Source organism: Phodopus roborovskii, unplaced genomic scaffold, assembly GCF_943737965.1.
Source record: "Phodopus roborovskii unplaced genomic scaffold, PHOROB, whole genome shotgun sequence".
Lineage (NCBI taxonomy): Eukaryota > Metazoa > Chordata > Mammalia > Rodentia > Cricetidae > Phodopus > Phodopus roborovskii.
Window position 1 is genome coordinate 30,449,941 of NW_026126447.1, and position 16,737 is coordinate 30,466,677.

Consider the following 16,737-nt stretch of genomic DNA (forward strand, 5'->3'; position numbering starts at 1 on the left):
GCCCTAAAATTAAATTGCATTAAGATAGATCAACAAGAGAAGAACATGCATATTTACTTCATAAGTTCATATAGCATGGGAGCCCCATAAGGGAGGATCCAAAGAAGCTATCAAGTCAGTTACTCAGATATGGAATAGCCAAGAAATAAAAGTTGTGGAAATGTGACTTAGTGTTAGGGAGAAGTGTAAGGTTTCCAGTTGTGCTTGAAGAGGAAGATGTTGCTTTCTCTTTTCCTTCAGGAAGGAAGCCTTTCACAAAGGGATTTCAATTCTGTCTTCTCATAAGAAACAGCTGGAAGGTCAAAGCGATCCTTCTGTACCTGCTGTGTTGCAGTTGCCTTCAGTTTAAAGTCTGTATTTCACTATGTAAATCCTTGAACAGTTTGATTTAACATAAGACTTTGGAAAGGCACAAGTGTTTCACCATTCCAACATAGTATTAACTTAAACAAACAAACAAAAACAAAAACTAACCTGGCATTGGTGGCACAGGCCTTTGCCCCCAGCACTCGGGAGGCAGAGGCTGGTCTACAGAGCTAGTTCCAGGATGGCTCCAAAGCAATAGAGAAACCCTGTTTTGAAAAACAAACAAAATAAAATCGTAAAAGGTATGTTCATAAAGGGAAGACAGGAGGAAAGGGGTCTAAGTCATCAGCAGTGCTTGTCAACGGGTAAATTCTATTTTGGGGCAATCCACATGACAGGCATCTGGCTAGATTATGTGCACATAATCTAGCTGCTGGAAGCCAGAGAGAGAGAGAGAGAGAGAGAGAGAGAGAGAGAGAGAGAGAGAGAGAGAGAGAGAGAGAGTGTTCAAGGCTAGCCTGGGCTGTTCACCGTGACCCTGTCTAGAAAATGGACAACGAGTACAGCAACCAAATGAAACAAGAGTACCAGGGAAGCAGAACAAAGAGAGAGAGCAATGGCATCATCGTGTCAGAAGAACATCTAAGATGCTGTGTATCACCAATTGACTTGATTGATGGCCAGGTCGTTTGTCTTCTCTCGAATATGCTCATTTATATCCGTTTGTTAATACTTAGAAACTCTTCCTAAATAGCCAGGTGTTCCCATCTGGGTTCATGTAGCACTCATTGCAACTCATGACAGAATAACCCCTTGGGGGGGGGTGTTATGTGCAACAACTTGCAGCCTCAGTTTTCCATTATTGTTGTCTGGTTTGAACAGCATAGTGTTTTCATTGTTTTTTATCATGCTGAATTTCTGGTTTTCTTCCTTTTAAGATGAAAGAAACGTTTGGCCTTGATTCCCGACCACCCCTGCCTTCCTCTGAAGTTAATGGTCAGCACAGCAGATTTGATGACATGCAACATCTTCATTCACTGACAAACAACAGCCTGGATTTAGGTTTGTGGGCGTCGTTTCTAAAACACACACGTTAGATGATTTGCAGTCCTTGTGCTTTGCTGTATATACAGTGTATTATACTGTCACATTTAGTCTTCATGCTGTTTTTAGTTATTTGAAATTAAAAGATAATTACATCCTTTCCCCCTTCCTTTTTCTCCTTCCAGTCCCTTCCATGTCCTCATTACGATTTAAAAAAAAAAACAACAAAAAAGAAAAAAACTGTCTCTTTTGGCTGAGATTTTGACTTTAGCTTTCAAATTCTGTGTATTGAGAAGGCTGCATATTCTCTGCTTCACTCTGCTTTGCGTCACAGCACAGACTGGAAGGGAGGCTACTCCCTTACATGAGTTGTGTCTCTACTAATATATATTAAAGTCTCCAATGCCATTAAGTGGAATTGCTAGCTCATGGGATGGGGCTGTTAAATATTGATAAAGAGGTGCATATTTTAAACATTTATGAAGCATTTTCTTCGCCATAAACTATGGTTGACTCTAGTACATTAATAACTTAGGTTCCATTAAAAAAGTTCTAAAGTATTATACCTCTTCGCCACCCCAGAATAGCCACTTTCATATACTTTTGAAGCCTCGACCTTAAAAGATTTTTTTTAATTGATCCAGCAGTGAAATCCTGGCTGTTGTTATACTGTTGAGATTGTGGGTGAGACTGTTCTGTCCTCACCCCAGGACTCAGAGCTGTTCAGGATTCTCTGCTGTCTTTCACTGTTACACTTTTCTTGGGGAGGAGCCCTCTGCGATGATGATTCACATATCGGACACGTGGGGGGGCACTTCAGAATGGGGTGACAGTGTGGTGTGAGGTTCCAAGTGTATTCAGTGGCATCTCCAGAATGGATCACTGATGGTGGTCACAGAACCCAGTGCAGTGATGGTGCTGGTTAGCCAGTGAGTGACCATTGCAGGCAGTCCCTATAGAATCCGATGATTAGATGACTGTGTGCATCTGTTCAGACTCTGGGAGGAAAATAGAGCTTTTATCTTCCCTAACCTATAGGAAATCTACTTCTCAAAGTTCACCCCATTTCCATGCATCTTTGATTAATGAGTAATTATTTGTTCTTGGTGTATGACAAGAATGAATAGACCACACTGGCCCTGTCACTGCTGCTATGTTATGGCAGTAGTGTCTTGGCACTGCTTGGAGCCATATTATCCTTCCCTTCCTCTCTTCCTTCCTTCCAATCCTATCTAGTTAATTACCATTAGATCCAGTCCTCCAACTATACTTCTGCATGACTGTGCATGAAAACAAACTTTCCCCCATAGGTTTGGGGTCTTCATTTCTTAAAGAATCTATACAATTTAATGGTAGTCTTGGTTTGTACTACTGCATATTAAGTATTCATACTGGGTTGTATTATATTTTCAAATACATGTATAATGTATTTTAGCCATTCACCTACATTGCTCTCCTGTCCCACTTGCTCATATTGACCCTCTTCCTCTTTCCCAATGGCCCCTTTCTGCTTTCATGACGTTTATTTCCCCAGTGACCCATTGAGATTCATTAGGGTTTCTTACAGAAACATGGGTGGGCCATTATTTATAGGAGCATGGACAACAATGTTGGTGCTACATTGCTAAAGAAAATGACATTTCATCTCCTGTAAATTATTATAGATTCTTGGAGAGTAGTTGGGGGAATACTATTCAACTTTGCAAGGCCCTAGGTAGTTATTCTTGACAATATCATTTGGGGATTGTTGCTAAAGTTATGTATCTTGGACTTTTCCTCATTCACAAACCATTCATAAGCACATTCATCTGAGTGTGCAGTGACAGGCATGACTAGATTGGTGCTCATCATGCTGCCTAAGAAGATATTGGTGTGGGCTGGTACCAGCTGCATGTATACTGAGCTGATCCCATTCTTATTTGCCTTTTTCTCTGAGAGCTTTGCTCAGCAAACAACTGGCTCTATTTGGATACAGGCTCCTCTGTCCAATCTGGTGATCTGCTCATGGCTTCTCCACATCCCTCTTTCCTCACTTGTAAAGTCAGATTAGATCTGAGAGTCTTGGAACCCCGTTCAAATCTGTAGTTCACTGTCCACTCCATCAATAACAAACCTTCTTAGATTTATAGAACAAGTATTTATTGATAACCTATGTGTAATGGGCTATTCATGATCCTGTGGTTAACAAGAAATAGTGACTTTCCGCTTCAGATGTGACTCAGTAATAGCAGAGCCCATAATGGTTTCCACACCAACATAAACAGCAGCAAAAGACATACCAACAAATTGGCTAACATACCCACGTTCTCCATGAAGTGTGAAAGCAAACTTGTCAATGAACATGATTCATAATGAAAGACAAGAAGATGAATTCCAAGTCATGGATCAATGTGCCAAGATGCCAGGAAAGAAACAACTGCATTTCCATCTTGCTGCCCACTCCACAGGGATTTCTGTTGTGTGTGCCCATTTTCAGACCAGTCTCTTCCTGTAAGCTGAGCTCCTGAGAGGAAAGGCTTGTCACTGGCTGTTACCACAGTGTGCACAGAAGTAGTATTTGTCAAGTGAGAAGGCAACATGCTGCTTGGGTGTGGTTGTTCAGTGCATCAGTTTGGTTTTATTGCTGAGTTACGCAACTGCCCATTTTCTCTGCTCAAGCTCTTCTTGCTTTTTCTGAAAGCCATTCTGTTCTTGCACCTCACTAAGTATAAGGGATTGGAAATTTTTCACCATTCCTCTTCTATACGCATTAACTTCCCGGGGCCTTTTTTAACCTCCCTGTTTTTATAACCTTTGTGACCATTACAGGTATTGCCTGGCAACTGTGTAGGGCTCCGGGACATGATTTGTTTTATGGGCTGGTAGGGTCTGTGAGCACATGGTGAATACCTCATAAAATATGTGACAGACACTGTGAGAGGTGAGAAATAGGCATTTTTGTGCTGACAAAGGGCCAGAGAGGTGGCAGTGGGCAGAGGGTCTGTGCAGCAGGCATAAGAAGTTGTAACTAACCTGCATGAACTTGCACAGCAGAGCAGTGACTGCTGGGGAAATTGCTTGGCAAGTTGAAAGTCTGCTGCACTTACAGCTACTGCCTGGGTCCTGCTCCATCTCTGCTTTTCCACCCATTGAGCTGAGGTGCAGAGGCAACACCTTCAGCTGCCAGACACCCCTATATGAGCTTCCAGCAGAGAGGGCACTGAAGGTGTCTGGGGATGGGAAGGCAGCTGAGCGTGATAATGCTATCCACCCCATCTCTGCTGCCCTGACACTTCATTAGACCTGTCTTCTAGAGTCTTTGGACAAGATCAAAAGCAATGGGAGTGGTCGTTTACTAGGAAGGTAGTGAAAGTAAGGTGTGGGTGGTGTTCCTAGGAAAAGACCATGCAGAGACTGTGACTCAGGTTAGTTCTGGCTTTCCGGGGAGTGAAGTCTTTAGACATGATAAAGACACAGAATCAAGGCAGGCATTGGTGGAAAACGCCTCATGTTCTTGCTGAGGACAGACTGGCTGAGAGTGTAGAGTGGGGCCCTAGATGTACTCTAGTGATGAATACACTGATGGTAGTTAATGTGGGTGCAGGCCTCTTAGTGGGCCAAAGCCTCCTCAGTCTGCCTTGTTATTCTTTTATTGAGCAAACTCAAAGAGAATACGGGTGGCATTCTGGACTGTCTTACACATTTCAGGAATCTGGAGGGGTATTGTGGATGTTTTTACTCGTTTTTTGTTTGTTTTGTTTTTTGAAGGGCCCATCACCCAGCTCCCAAATAAATTCACACATGCTTATTCTTAGTTATGAATGCCCAGCCTTAGGTTGGCTTGTTTCTTGCCAGCTTTATTTAAGTTATCCCATCTGCCTTTTCCTTCTCAGCTGTTATCTTTCTTATTTCCGTATATGTTATTTTTCTTTATTCCGTGAGTGGCTGGCCCCTGATGTCCTCCTCTGCTTGTTCTCCCCTTGCTCCTCTCTTCCTTGTCCCTCATTCTAGTTATCCTCTCTGCCTGCCAGCCCCACCTCGCCTTGCTCCTGCCTTGCTGCTGACCATTCAGCTCTTTATTAGGATGATCAGGTGTTTTAGACAGGCAAAGAATCCCAGCTTCGCAGAGTTAAACAAATGCAAATCAACAAAAGTCACACATCTTAAAGTAACATTCCCCAACAAAGGAAAGGTTCCTATGTTGGATTCCAGAGCAGACATGCAAAACAGTCCAGAGTCTGGAATAGAGGTCTCCATTAAATACAAGAAAATCAGGATGCTGAGGCACAGGCACAGTGGGAAATCACTGGCATAGCCTGCCTGGAGACTAGGCTGTGACCAGCAGAAACATGGAGAAGAATGGGAAAATATTTGGACCCTCACCCTAACAGCCTAGTTCAGGATGGGAGAGAGGATTGCCATAGGTTTCCTGTTGTCTATTAGGAGGTCTGCATCAAAGTGAGGATAGCAGGGCCCACAAGGGAGAGATGAGCAGGCAGGCCAGGCAGGCCGGTGACAGGTCAACTGCAGCCACAGGGGGAGCTTCAGCTGCAGAACTTTTTAAGCTATATTTTGGCTTCAAAGCTCTCCTACTTCTGGCTCCTGTCTTTCTATTTGACATGTTGCTGAGCAGCAGTGCTTTTAGTTTTGGTGGCAAATCAAAATGATAGCTGAGTTCCACCCTTTTCAAATCAAGCTGCTTCCTCATGCTGTCTCTCCTGTGCCTTGCACACACGTAGCCTTGAAGATTGTCCCTACCACTCACCTGGTTCCTGGCTACATTCATGTCTAAAATCACCGTATCTTTCTGTACCTCGAATTGCTTGCTTTTCTCTCCTAGAAGGTAAGGTTTCTGAGCATCAGTCCAGGTGCTCATTCCATCTCTCACCACTAGGATGCTAGCTCAGTGCAGTAGGAACTTGGTTGGTTTTGTGCACTTGATTCTCATCAGTTTCTGGCAAGTAGAAGATGTTGCACGTGTGAGGGAATGTTTGAAAACCACAACTGCCTGTAAGGTCTCAACCACTTATAACTCCTCCTCACATTTTATATACAATGGTGAATAAAACACATTAAGTCTTTGTAAAAAGTACATCTTACTTGACTTCCGAAAGAAATACTTTGAGAAAACAAGTGTACACATAACTTTAACAAATTCCTTTTCACATCTGTGTATGTGCCCACTCATGCTTGCTTATGACGAGTCAGAAGTTGTACTTTCTTTCTATCATGTCACACAGGTTCCAGGGGTTGAACTGAGGTTGTCAGTCTTGGTGGCAAGCAACATCCCACTGAGCCTTGGCCCCTACTAATAATCTTGATGAAAACCTGTGTCATGTTTCATATTGCTTTAATAAATGCTGCATTATCGTTATGCAACCCTATAAAGTAGCATTCCATCTCCTTACATATTTGTGAGCTTTCAGCTAACACCTCATAATTTATAGTATTTCACATTTTCTTCAAGAATACAAATCTCAGAGAAGGATGTCATGGGGGAAATTGTTTCAATTTGTGGTTCGTGGGTCTGTGAGGCTGTGGCCCCGCTGGTCTGAAGGAAAGCTCCTGGCACAGCAAGTCACGTTCCTCCCTGGATAGCAAAGTTCTCCACAGCTGGACCTTGCTAGGTTTCCCGTTGCCTGCTTGACTCTACACAGAACTGTTCATAGTCAGCTCTTCAACCATGCTGTTTTTCAGTCTGTAATTACTCTGCTTTCTGGAAAGTAGCCCAGGTGACCTCAAACTATAGCGTGAACTCCCCATCCTCTTGCCTTCATTCCTGAGTGCTAGGATTGTTGGTATGCACTCCACAGCTGGTTCAAGTGGTGCAAGGGATCAAAGCCAGGGCTTCGTGCTTGCCAAGCAGCCATTCTACTAACGGAGCTGCATCCCAACCTGCATACGGAGTCTGCCTCCAGCTGGAGTCCAAAGCTATTACTCTTTCCCTTATCAATGTGCCTTAAGGTTATGAGCCCTTCTCAATAGAAACCAAAGGTATGGATAAGAGACTGGGGTTGGGGAGATGGTTCCCAGATAAAGTGCTTGCTGTACCAATGTGCAGATCAAGGTTCTTATCCTCAGAGTCTAGCCAAAACCAGGTAGGTGTGACAGCCCCTTTTAATTCCAGTGCTAGGAAAGAGACAGTGAATCCTCAGAAGTCTGCACAAGAGTAGCTCACCGTAGCAGAGAGCACTAGGTTCGGAAAGAGACCCAGCCTGTGTAAGTAAGGTAGAGAGTGACGAAGAAAAATACAGCATCAACCTCTGGCCTCCACACAGGAACACACAGTGCATCCACACACATGGACACGCACACAAGCTGCACACACACAAATACATTTTCAAAATAAACCATGTAGGTAATAATAAAGGAGGGACACTTGCACACAGCAGCAAGATGGTTAATTGGGTGAAAGCACTTGCTATTTAATCTCGAAAACCTGAGTTTAAGTCAAAGCTCAAGTAAAACACCTGATGTATTGGCATGCCTTTGTAGTCCCAGTATTCCTATGCTGAGGTGGGAGGCAGAGAAAGGAGAATTGCCTGGAAGCTCATGCAGCAACAGGAACATTAAGACCTTCCACAAGATGGAGTAGAGAACCCACTCCTAAAAGTCCTCTGACTACCACATGTGTACACACACACACACACACACACACACACACACACACACACACACACACACACACCACGCACGCACGCACACACACACACACACACACACACACACACACACACACCATTTTAAAAATTAAGAATAATAATTAAGGTTGGATAAGTGGCTGAGAGTGCTTACTGCTCTTACAAGGGCCAGACTTTGGCTTCCAGCACCCACCACAAATGGGTTATAAATTGCCTGTACCTCTAGCTCCAGGAATTCTGATGTCATCTTCTAGCCTTTGTGGGCATACACATAACTTAAAAAAAGAATTTTTTCCCGGCATGGTGGCCCATACGTTTAATCCCGGCACCTAGGAGGTAGAGGCCGACAGTTCTTTGTGAGTCAGAGAGGGAAACAAAAAATAAGAATAGGGACTGGGGACCCACTGGGAGATAAAGCCTGCTTTGCAAGCACAAGAACCTGAGTTAAAATCTCCAACATCTGTATAAAAACCTGGGCATGAAGTGGTGAGCTTCTCATTCTGTGAGAGCCCCGTCACAAGATAGTCAGGCTGGAAGTGTTAGAAGAAGACAGCCCAGTTCTTGTTCTGCCTTCCCAAGTGTGCACACATGCACACATCAGTGCACACTCGTGTGTACCCCCCCCCACATAAGTGAATTAAAATAACAATAGAGACTTGGCCTAAAAAAGATAAAAGTTGGCTCCCTGCCCAGCTTGAGTAAGTTCTTGAATTCAGAGCCCCTTTGGCTCTCTCAGCAGCATCATGGGGATCGGCAAGAACAAGCATCTGATGAAAGGCAGCAAGAATGGAGCCAAGAAGAAAGTGGTTGATCCATTTCGAAGAAAGATTGGTATGATGTGAAAGCTCCAGCCATTTTTCAATATTAGGAACGTTGGGAAAACACTAGTCACAAGAACTCAAGTAACCAACCTGCATTTGATGGCCTCAAGGGTTGTGTATTTGAAGTGAGCCTTGATGATCTACAGAATGATGATGTTGCATTCAGATAATTCAAGCTAATTACTGAAGATGTTCAGGGCAAAAACTGTCTGACTAACTTCTATGGCATGAATCTTACCCGGGACAAAATGTGTTCCATGGTCAAAAAGTGGCAGAGCGTGATTAAAGCACATGTTGATGTCAAGACAACTAATGGTTATTTGATCCATCTGTTTTATGTTAGTTTCACTAAAAATGCAACAACCAGATACGCAAGACCTCCTATGCACAGAACCAGCAGGTCCACCAGATCCGCAAGAAGATGATAGAAGTCACGAACCAAGAATTGCGGACAAATGACTTGAAGGAGGTGGTTAATAAATTGATTCTAGATAGCATTGGGAAAGACATAGGAAAGGCTTGCCAGTCCATTTATCTTCTTCATGACGTTTGCGTTAGAAAAGTAAAAATGCTGAAGAAACCCAGTTTGAATTGGGAAAACTCATGGAGCTCCATGGTGAAGGTGGTAGTTCTGGAAAAACTACTGGTGATGAGACATGTGTTAAAGTTGAACGAGTTGATGGATATGAACCACCAGTTCAAGAATCTGTTTAAAATCTAGATTTTTAATAGTGGAAAAAAAAGATAAAATTTAAATTATGGCAATTTGTATACTTTAGTGGCCAGATATACAAAATTGGACCAGCAGATGGCTAATAGTAAACACACTGCAAAGCCCAGTGACCTAGGAAAGCCAAGTCCTAAGGGTTGTCTTTTGACCTATTCATGCACTATGGCATGTATGTACCCTCCTTGCACAAACATTCACAATCTAATGATTAGCAACTCCTTAACCTGAATTTTGCCCTTTATAAAATATAGTTAGTAATGCCTTTTATTTCTTTCAATTATCTGTAAAATACAACAAGTCAACAGATAAAAAAGAATTCTGAAATTTCTAAACCAGGCCTTTCCAGTTGTAAGAATTCTTACTTTGTTTTTTTTTTTTTTTTTTTTTTTTTCCCCCATGGGGTCATCTTGTTTAAATAAATAAATGCCTGGGTACTCATAACCAGAATAGTCTAGGGTGAGAAAGGAAGGCTTTGAAATATAATTAGAAAACATAAGGAAGTTCTTTGATAAAGTAATGATAAAGATAAAGTGAGGACACACTGGAAAAGTTACTTCCTCTGTGTAGCCCCATCCCCTTCCTTGCCTCATTTTTCAGGGGTGATTTCTGCCATCTGGCATTAAGGCTTACACTTAAGTACTTTAATGTCATGCATCTCCTAGATGGAAGGGTCATACCTATAGTGGGCATCCTAAACAATGTGTTGAATTACTGTGTGTTGATTTCCCATCCTCTGTATTCTGCAGGTATGATGATTCCCAGTGATACCGAAGGTCCTGGCGTGCTTGTTGATCTTCCAGCTGTTGCCCAAAGAAGAGAGCAAGAAGATTTGCCTTTGTACCGACTGCCCAGCGCCCGGGCAGTCTCCAAGCCTTCATCACACATGGGAATGGTGTCTTCAAGATATACCAGTGCTGCATGGTATGGTGTCCTTCCTCTACATGTTCATTTTTCTTCTTCCTTTAAAAAAACTGCTGTTTTATACAGTGTAGTGTATTTACTATTTATTATTATTAAGTGGCCTTATAAAGTAATATGTTTCATCCTGTCATTTTTTTACATATGTGACTTTGTCCTTTATTTTCATTGCCCACCCTGAAGACCCTCCCCTGTGTTCCCTAACCCTGTAGCTGGTTTCTGGTTTGGCTTTTCTTTCTAAAATAATATGAAATTTTAGAGTAACATTTAGAAAATACAGAGGGATATTATGACTAAATCTGTATTAGACAATTACTATTAAAAGTTCGCATAGTATTTGAAATTGGGTCACAAACAGAATTTTGTATTTTTATTCACAAAATGGATTTCATACAGTATTTGCTTAGAGAATGGGATGTTCAGAGTTTCTGTTAACAGGCCAGCAAGTGAAGGGATGTGTAGACTTAAGCATCAGAGAATCTGTAGGGAGTCGTGACAAATGACAGTTTATAAGACTCATGGTTCTGGAGTAGGAAGCTAGAAAATGGGACATTAATTCTTTGACAAGATAAAGGCCTACACACAGCTTAGCACAAAAATTGTCAGGTTATTTGGGGACATGTTGAGGATTGAAATATCCCTAAATCCACAAAGTGAATGGAATCCATTGGATATATCAACCTGGGATTAATGTGTATTCTGACATGTCATTGAGAACATGGTCAAGTATAGATGAAGATCTCAGAAGGACCATCCTAGGAAACTCAAGCAGTGAGAAGAATGTGAGCCCCACATGATGCTCTAGGCCTGGATTTTGAGGGAAAGGAGAGGTAGGGGATGAAAGAAATGGTAAGGAAATTAATGAATGGGAAACCAGGGTCCCTGCTACAAAAAGGCCAAAGATAAGGCCAAGAGAAACGTTTTCATGGAGTTCCATAAGCACAGAGCAGCTTTGTCTGTATTGTGGTGCTAAGTACAAATTATACAGTCAGTTGAGAATGGAATGGAAAGGTCAGAAGTTGAACATGGCAGGAACGGGTAATGTTGAGACTCTTGGCCATGGAAAGAGGCTAGTAAAATGCATATTGCACAGATAATTCAAGGCAAGGAGGGCATCTGCATGGGCACACGCGCACACACACACACACATTTGTATTTTATTATATATGATGATATGTACATATAAATATATAAATGCAGGTGCAGGTCAGCATGCAGCGGGGAGCATAGGAATAAGTCAGCAATAGTTACTTTTCCTAGATTGAAGGGTTGAGAACATGTTTTACGTGGTCTAATTAGGTGTCGGTGAAGCACCTTTGGTTGTTTTACTTTGCCTTGTACTTAGTGTTGATAGTTGAATCTGTTAGAAGTGGAGGGTTTACTCTAAACTGGAATTTGTTAACTAAAGAAATGGAAGAGATCTAAACACAGGTCAAGCCCATTTCTTTTGCACAGAAAGGAGTGGACATGTGCTTAATTTTCCCAGTCTCACCCAGGGAAGATGCACTCTACTACTCTAATTTTCCTCCTCAAGTAAGCACCCTAAGAATTCACAAATAATAATGCATGAAATTAAAAATCTTCATAGAAAATGAAGCATTCAGCAGAGGGAAGAGGCAGCTACTGGTTGGGAGGATAGCTTTGCCAACTCCTTGTCCTACAGGATTCTCGAGTCTATAAAGAACTCCAAAAATTCTAATAGATGGAATACATATTTCTCAGTGGAATACATAGGCTGTTCAATAAGCACTTGAAAATATGTTCTTCAGTATTCTTCACCATGAGGAAATTACAGAGTAAAATTACATTGAAAGTCTGTCTCATCCAGTCAGCACATCTGTCATGAAGAAGAATACCAAAATTCTAGTGAGAATGTGGGAAAAGAAGAACCCTTGTACTCTGTGGTGGGTATTTACTCTGGTCCAGCAACTTTGGAAATCAGTGTGGAGGTTCCTGAAAAAATAAAATCAGAACTACAGTATGTTGCATCTCGTGAATATGTCTTATGTTCTGAATCAGAGACATTTGCACGTCCATGTTCATTGCTGTACTATTTCTGGCAGCTAAGTTACAGAGCTAGCCTAAGTGTCCAACAAGAGCAGACTGGTAAGGGAAATGTGACACAAACACACAAGAGATTTTGTTCAGCTGTAAAGAATAAAGTTGTGACACTTGCAGGAAAATAGATGCACTGGAGGTTTTGTACGAAGTGAAATAAGCTAGACTCAAAAAGATGAGTATTGCGTGTTTTCTCTCTCACATGGCACTTAGGTTTAGATTGGTGTGTTTGTCTACATTTCCTTGTGTTGTGCATGTGACAGATAGATAGATAGATAGATAGATAGAGAGAGAGAGAGAGAGAGAGAGAGAGAGAGAGAGAGAGATCAAACTAATAGGGTGACTGGGACGGGAGGTAGAGGTCCAAAGTGAAGAGGAGGGATCCAGAACAGGATTAAAAGTGTAAGTGAGGTGAACACTGTTGGAAAAGCTGTTTGTGTATGTATATAGGACCACTAAGAGGATGCTAAGGAGGGTGACAGGGAGGTAAATAAGAGCAAAGTATAATGTCATGTGTGACAGTGTCACCAGGAAATCCACTACTGTATATGGTAACTAGAAAATAGTAATGAAACAATCAGAGAAATTAGAATTTCCTTGATGTTTTAAGTGTATTTGTGCAAATTTACATATCAGTATGTACAATAAAAGTATTTGACTTGCTCTGTTGGAGTCTAATTCAGATTAAATGTTATATACAGTCATGGTAAAGTGACTTTATTTGTTCATTTGTATATCCTTTCTGACATTCTGAAACTTACTATTCAGTTTGCATAACCTTAACAAGTTTCAGACGTTGTTTTCTTTCTTTCTTTTTTGTTTTTTACAGTCCAGCTCTTTATTTTCTTTTTGTACATTAGGTCATGAATTAATATGGGATGGGCTCCAGCAGCTCAGGCTCCTTCCTGTTTGTCCTCACAAAGTGTGCTTGTCTGGGTGGAGCAGGCTGACACTTGAGCTGAACCCAGGTGCCCTGCTCCTTGGTTTCCTTTTGTCTTCTGGTCATTCTCTTCACCCGCTTCAGGAAGCTGTCCCTGCTCTTAGAGTGCTTGATGTGCTCAATCCCGCACATTAATCCTCTTGGCGAGAATCTTGCCCTTAACTTGCTTGTTTACAATGATGCCTGCAGCATGCTGCGTGACATTGTAGACTCTTCCTGTCTTGCCAGGGTAACACTTGTGGGGCATTCCTTTTTGAACAGTGCCCATTCCCTTGATGCCTACAATATCGCGTATACGTGGCCAAAGGAGCAACTCCATGCTTCCTAAGAGGCTGAGAAAACAGGTAGCAAGTGCCCCTCCTCTTTCCCCTCCTATTTGTCATTTTGGCGAGTTACAGGAAGATTCAGACATTGTTCTCTATGAAATAATCTGATTATAGTATGTGTATACCAACTCCTCAAAGAATGATAATAGGCAGTGACAATTTAGTGAGTCTTTTCCAACTGGAGAATCCCAGTGTTACATCATTATCAAAGAAAACCATTTTTTTTTAAATGTGATAGACACTGTCTTGCCTCCTCCCCTCTGTGAAGTTGTGAGAACTAGTAGTGTTGATTGTCAACTTATCACAAACTTAGAGTCACCAAAGAAGAGGGAAACATGGTTGAATGACATTGACCTGTGGACATTCCTATGGGGCCTTTCCTTGATTGATAATTGTAGAAGGGCTCAGTCCACTGTTGCTTTGGCTATATAAGTCAAGTAGTGGATCCTGAGCTCTGGAACACTCTACTTAGCATCATTTTGTGTGGTCTTTGCTTGAGCTCCTGCCTTTGCTTCCGTAGATGATGGGACTAGAAGCTGTAAAATAAGGAAACACCCTTTCTCCCCAAATTGCTTTTGGTCATGATGAGGGACATAACTCCTATAAAGACAGTGTAAATGAGCCACTGTCACCATAAGAATTACATCCCTTAACTAAAAGAATCCAAAATCAAAGCAAATGTTCATAAATACCAAGGATTTCTATTTTTCCTAAAGTTAAGACTTAAAAAAAAAACAAACAAAAAAAAAAAAACTGCTTCTTCTAGTTTGTTTCTAGTTTGCTTGCTGTTGCTGTGATTAACACCATGACCAACAGCAATCACATTACTGTGCTAACTAGTTTATAATTCAGCCTTTATTCCTATCCAGGTCAGCAAGTAGACTTCACTTGAGAGTTCCAAATAACTCAGTGGTGTCTGGACTGTTGATTGAGCTGGTCGCTCAGTAAAAGGTTTAAGAAACATGTTTTAGGCTGGCCATAGGCACTCATACTTGTTCCTTGTACTTGGAGGCTGAGCAGGAAGACTGATGCGTCTTCGATGCCAGCCTGTGAGACTCTAGAACAACAGAAAAATGTTATGTATTGATAACATTGCACAAATTAAAGGCAATCTTTTAGAAGAAGAGCCTCATGTTTTACCAGATTTTAATCATTCTGTGGTGGCATAGAGCTATGTTGGGGCCTGTTTTGTTGACTATTAAAGCAGTGAATGTTTGCTTTGTTTATTCACTGAAATGAATACTTTAAGATGTTAAAAAATTAATGACTTACCTTTTAAAAATAAGAATGTGCCTGATGAATGTTGTATTTTTCCCTTACAGTGAGTTACCTGAGAGAGAGGAAGGTGAAGGGGAGGAAACGCCAAACTTCAGCCACTGGGGTCCACCAAGAATGTGAGTGTATACCATTACTGTCATTAGTGCAAGCATGCCCTTATTCTTTCTTCAGCTTATTTACTCTGCTGCCTAGTTTTGTGTCAACTTGATACAAGCTAGAGTCATCTGGAAAGGAGGGATCCTCAATTGAGACATTACCTCCATAAGCTCCAGCTGTAGAGAGTTTTTCTTAGTGATTGATAGGGGAGGGCTCAGCCCATTATGGGTGGGGCCATCCCTAGGCTGGTTGTCCAAATGTGGGTCTTAGTTAGAAGGTCTGGGCAGTCTATGGGACCTCTGACAGTGGAACCAGGATGTATTCCTGGTGCATGAAAGGACATTCCCCCATGGAGGTATACTTCCTTAGCCTAGAGACATGAGGGAGGGCCTAAGCCCCACCCCAAATGACTTGATAGATTTTGATGATCCCTCCTGTAAGGCCTCACCCTCCCTGGGGAAGTGGATGGGGAATGGGACATGGGGGGGGATGGAAAGATGAGAGGGAAAGGGAACTGGGATCAATATATAAAATAAGAAAAAAAATTAGAAAGAGGAAAAAATAAAAAAGAAAGAAAGAGAAAGAAGGCTGAGCAAACTTGGAGGAGCAAGTCAGTAAACAGCACTGCTCTGGTGACTTCTGCATCAGCTCCTGCCTCCAGGTTCCTGTCCCTTTTGGCTTCCTTCCTGACTTCCTTCAGAGATGAACAGCAATATGGAAGTTTAAGCCAAATAAACCATTTTTGGTCATGATGTTTTATCACAATAGAAACCATATCTAAGACACTTAGTCACACTGTAATTGAAATTTAAAATAAGAAATATACTTTGTGCTAATTCCCCCTTTCTCTTGTCTAAAACTGTTAGCCAGTGTCAATAAACTCTTTGATGCTGTCTCAGATAAAGCAACCTACAAATTTTCCTCTGAGACTAGCCACTGATGAACATCATGCTTTGTCATGTGTCTGTTACATGTGTGGTGGTGCTGCCTTGGGTGCTCTGAAGCTACAGGTCTGGAAACAGTAGTTACCAGCCGCTTTCCCTCCTGGTGGAGAGTATGAGTTTGTGTCTGGTTTGGACTCACAGAATGGGCTCATCTTCTCTTGTATGTGGTTGTACATAAAAGTACTTGTCAGGCCACCAGCATTTTATGGTCAGCATATCCTTCAGTAGTAGCCCCTCTCTCTGTTTTTATTCTGTGTTAAATCCAAGCCCTCCAGCCTATTCATTTCGCAATTCCAAGTTTTATCTGAAAGACCCTAAAGACATATTTTCTGGGTAATTGAGTTGACTATTAGTCATGCTTCTATAGTCAAAGCAAAACTTCTATAGGAACAAATTTCATTTCTTACTCCTTTGTAAAGTGTGATTGGATAAAATATAAACATTTGTTTGAGTCTGTGTACAGGTGACATGAAGGCCCATGCATGCTATCTGGGGGAAGCTGAAACAAGAATGCCGATTCAGGGTCAGCATAGCTGTATATTGAGACCCTTTCTCAAATAACAAAAACAAACAATGATGTGGATGTAGAAAGCAAAGGAACCCTCTAGCTTTTTTTAGCAGATAAAGTTGGTCTTCTACAAAGAAGCTCACACTTG

The 16,737-nt window shown here is 41.7% G+C and overlaps 1 protein-coding gene and 1 pseudogene across 1 annotated transcript in view; both read left to right on the forward strand.

The window, feature by feature from the left end:
• The window catches only part of Patj (PATJ crumbs cell polarity complex component), a 292,270-nt gene that overhangs the window by 85,368 nt on the left and 190,165 nt on the right, over positions 1 to 16,737 (forward strand). Inside the window, exons 20-22 of the mRNA XM_051188206.1 lie at positions 1,245 to 1,368; positions 10,268 to 10,442; positions 15,086 to 15,157. Of these exons, the coding sequence (XP_051044163.1) occupies positions 1,245 to 1,368; positions 10,268 to 10,442; positions 15,086 to 15,157 (371 nt within the window). The remainder of the gene's footprint in view (positions 1 to 1,244; positions 1,369 to 10,267; positions 10,443 to 15,085; positions 15,158 to 16,737) is intronic.
• LOC127224964 (40S ribosomal protein S3a-like) lies at positions 8,714 to 9,519 on the forward strand (annotated as a pseudogene).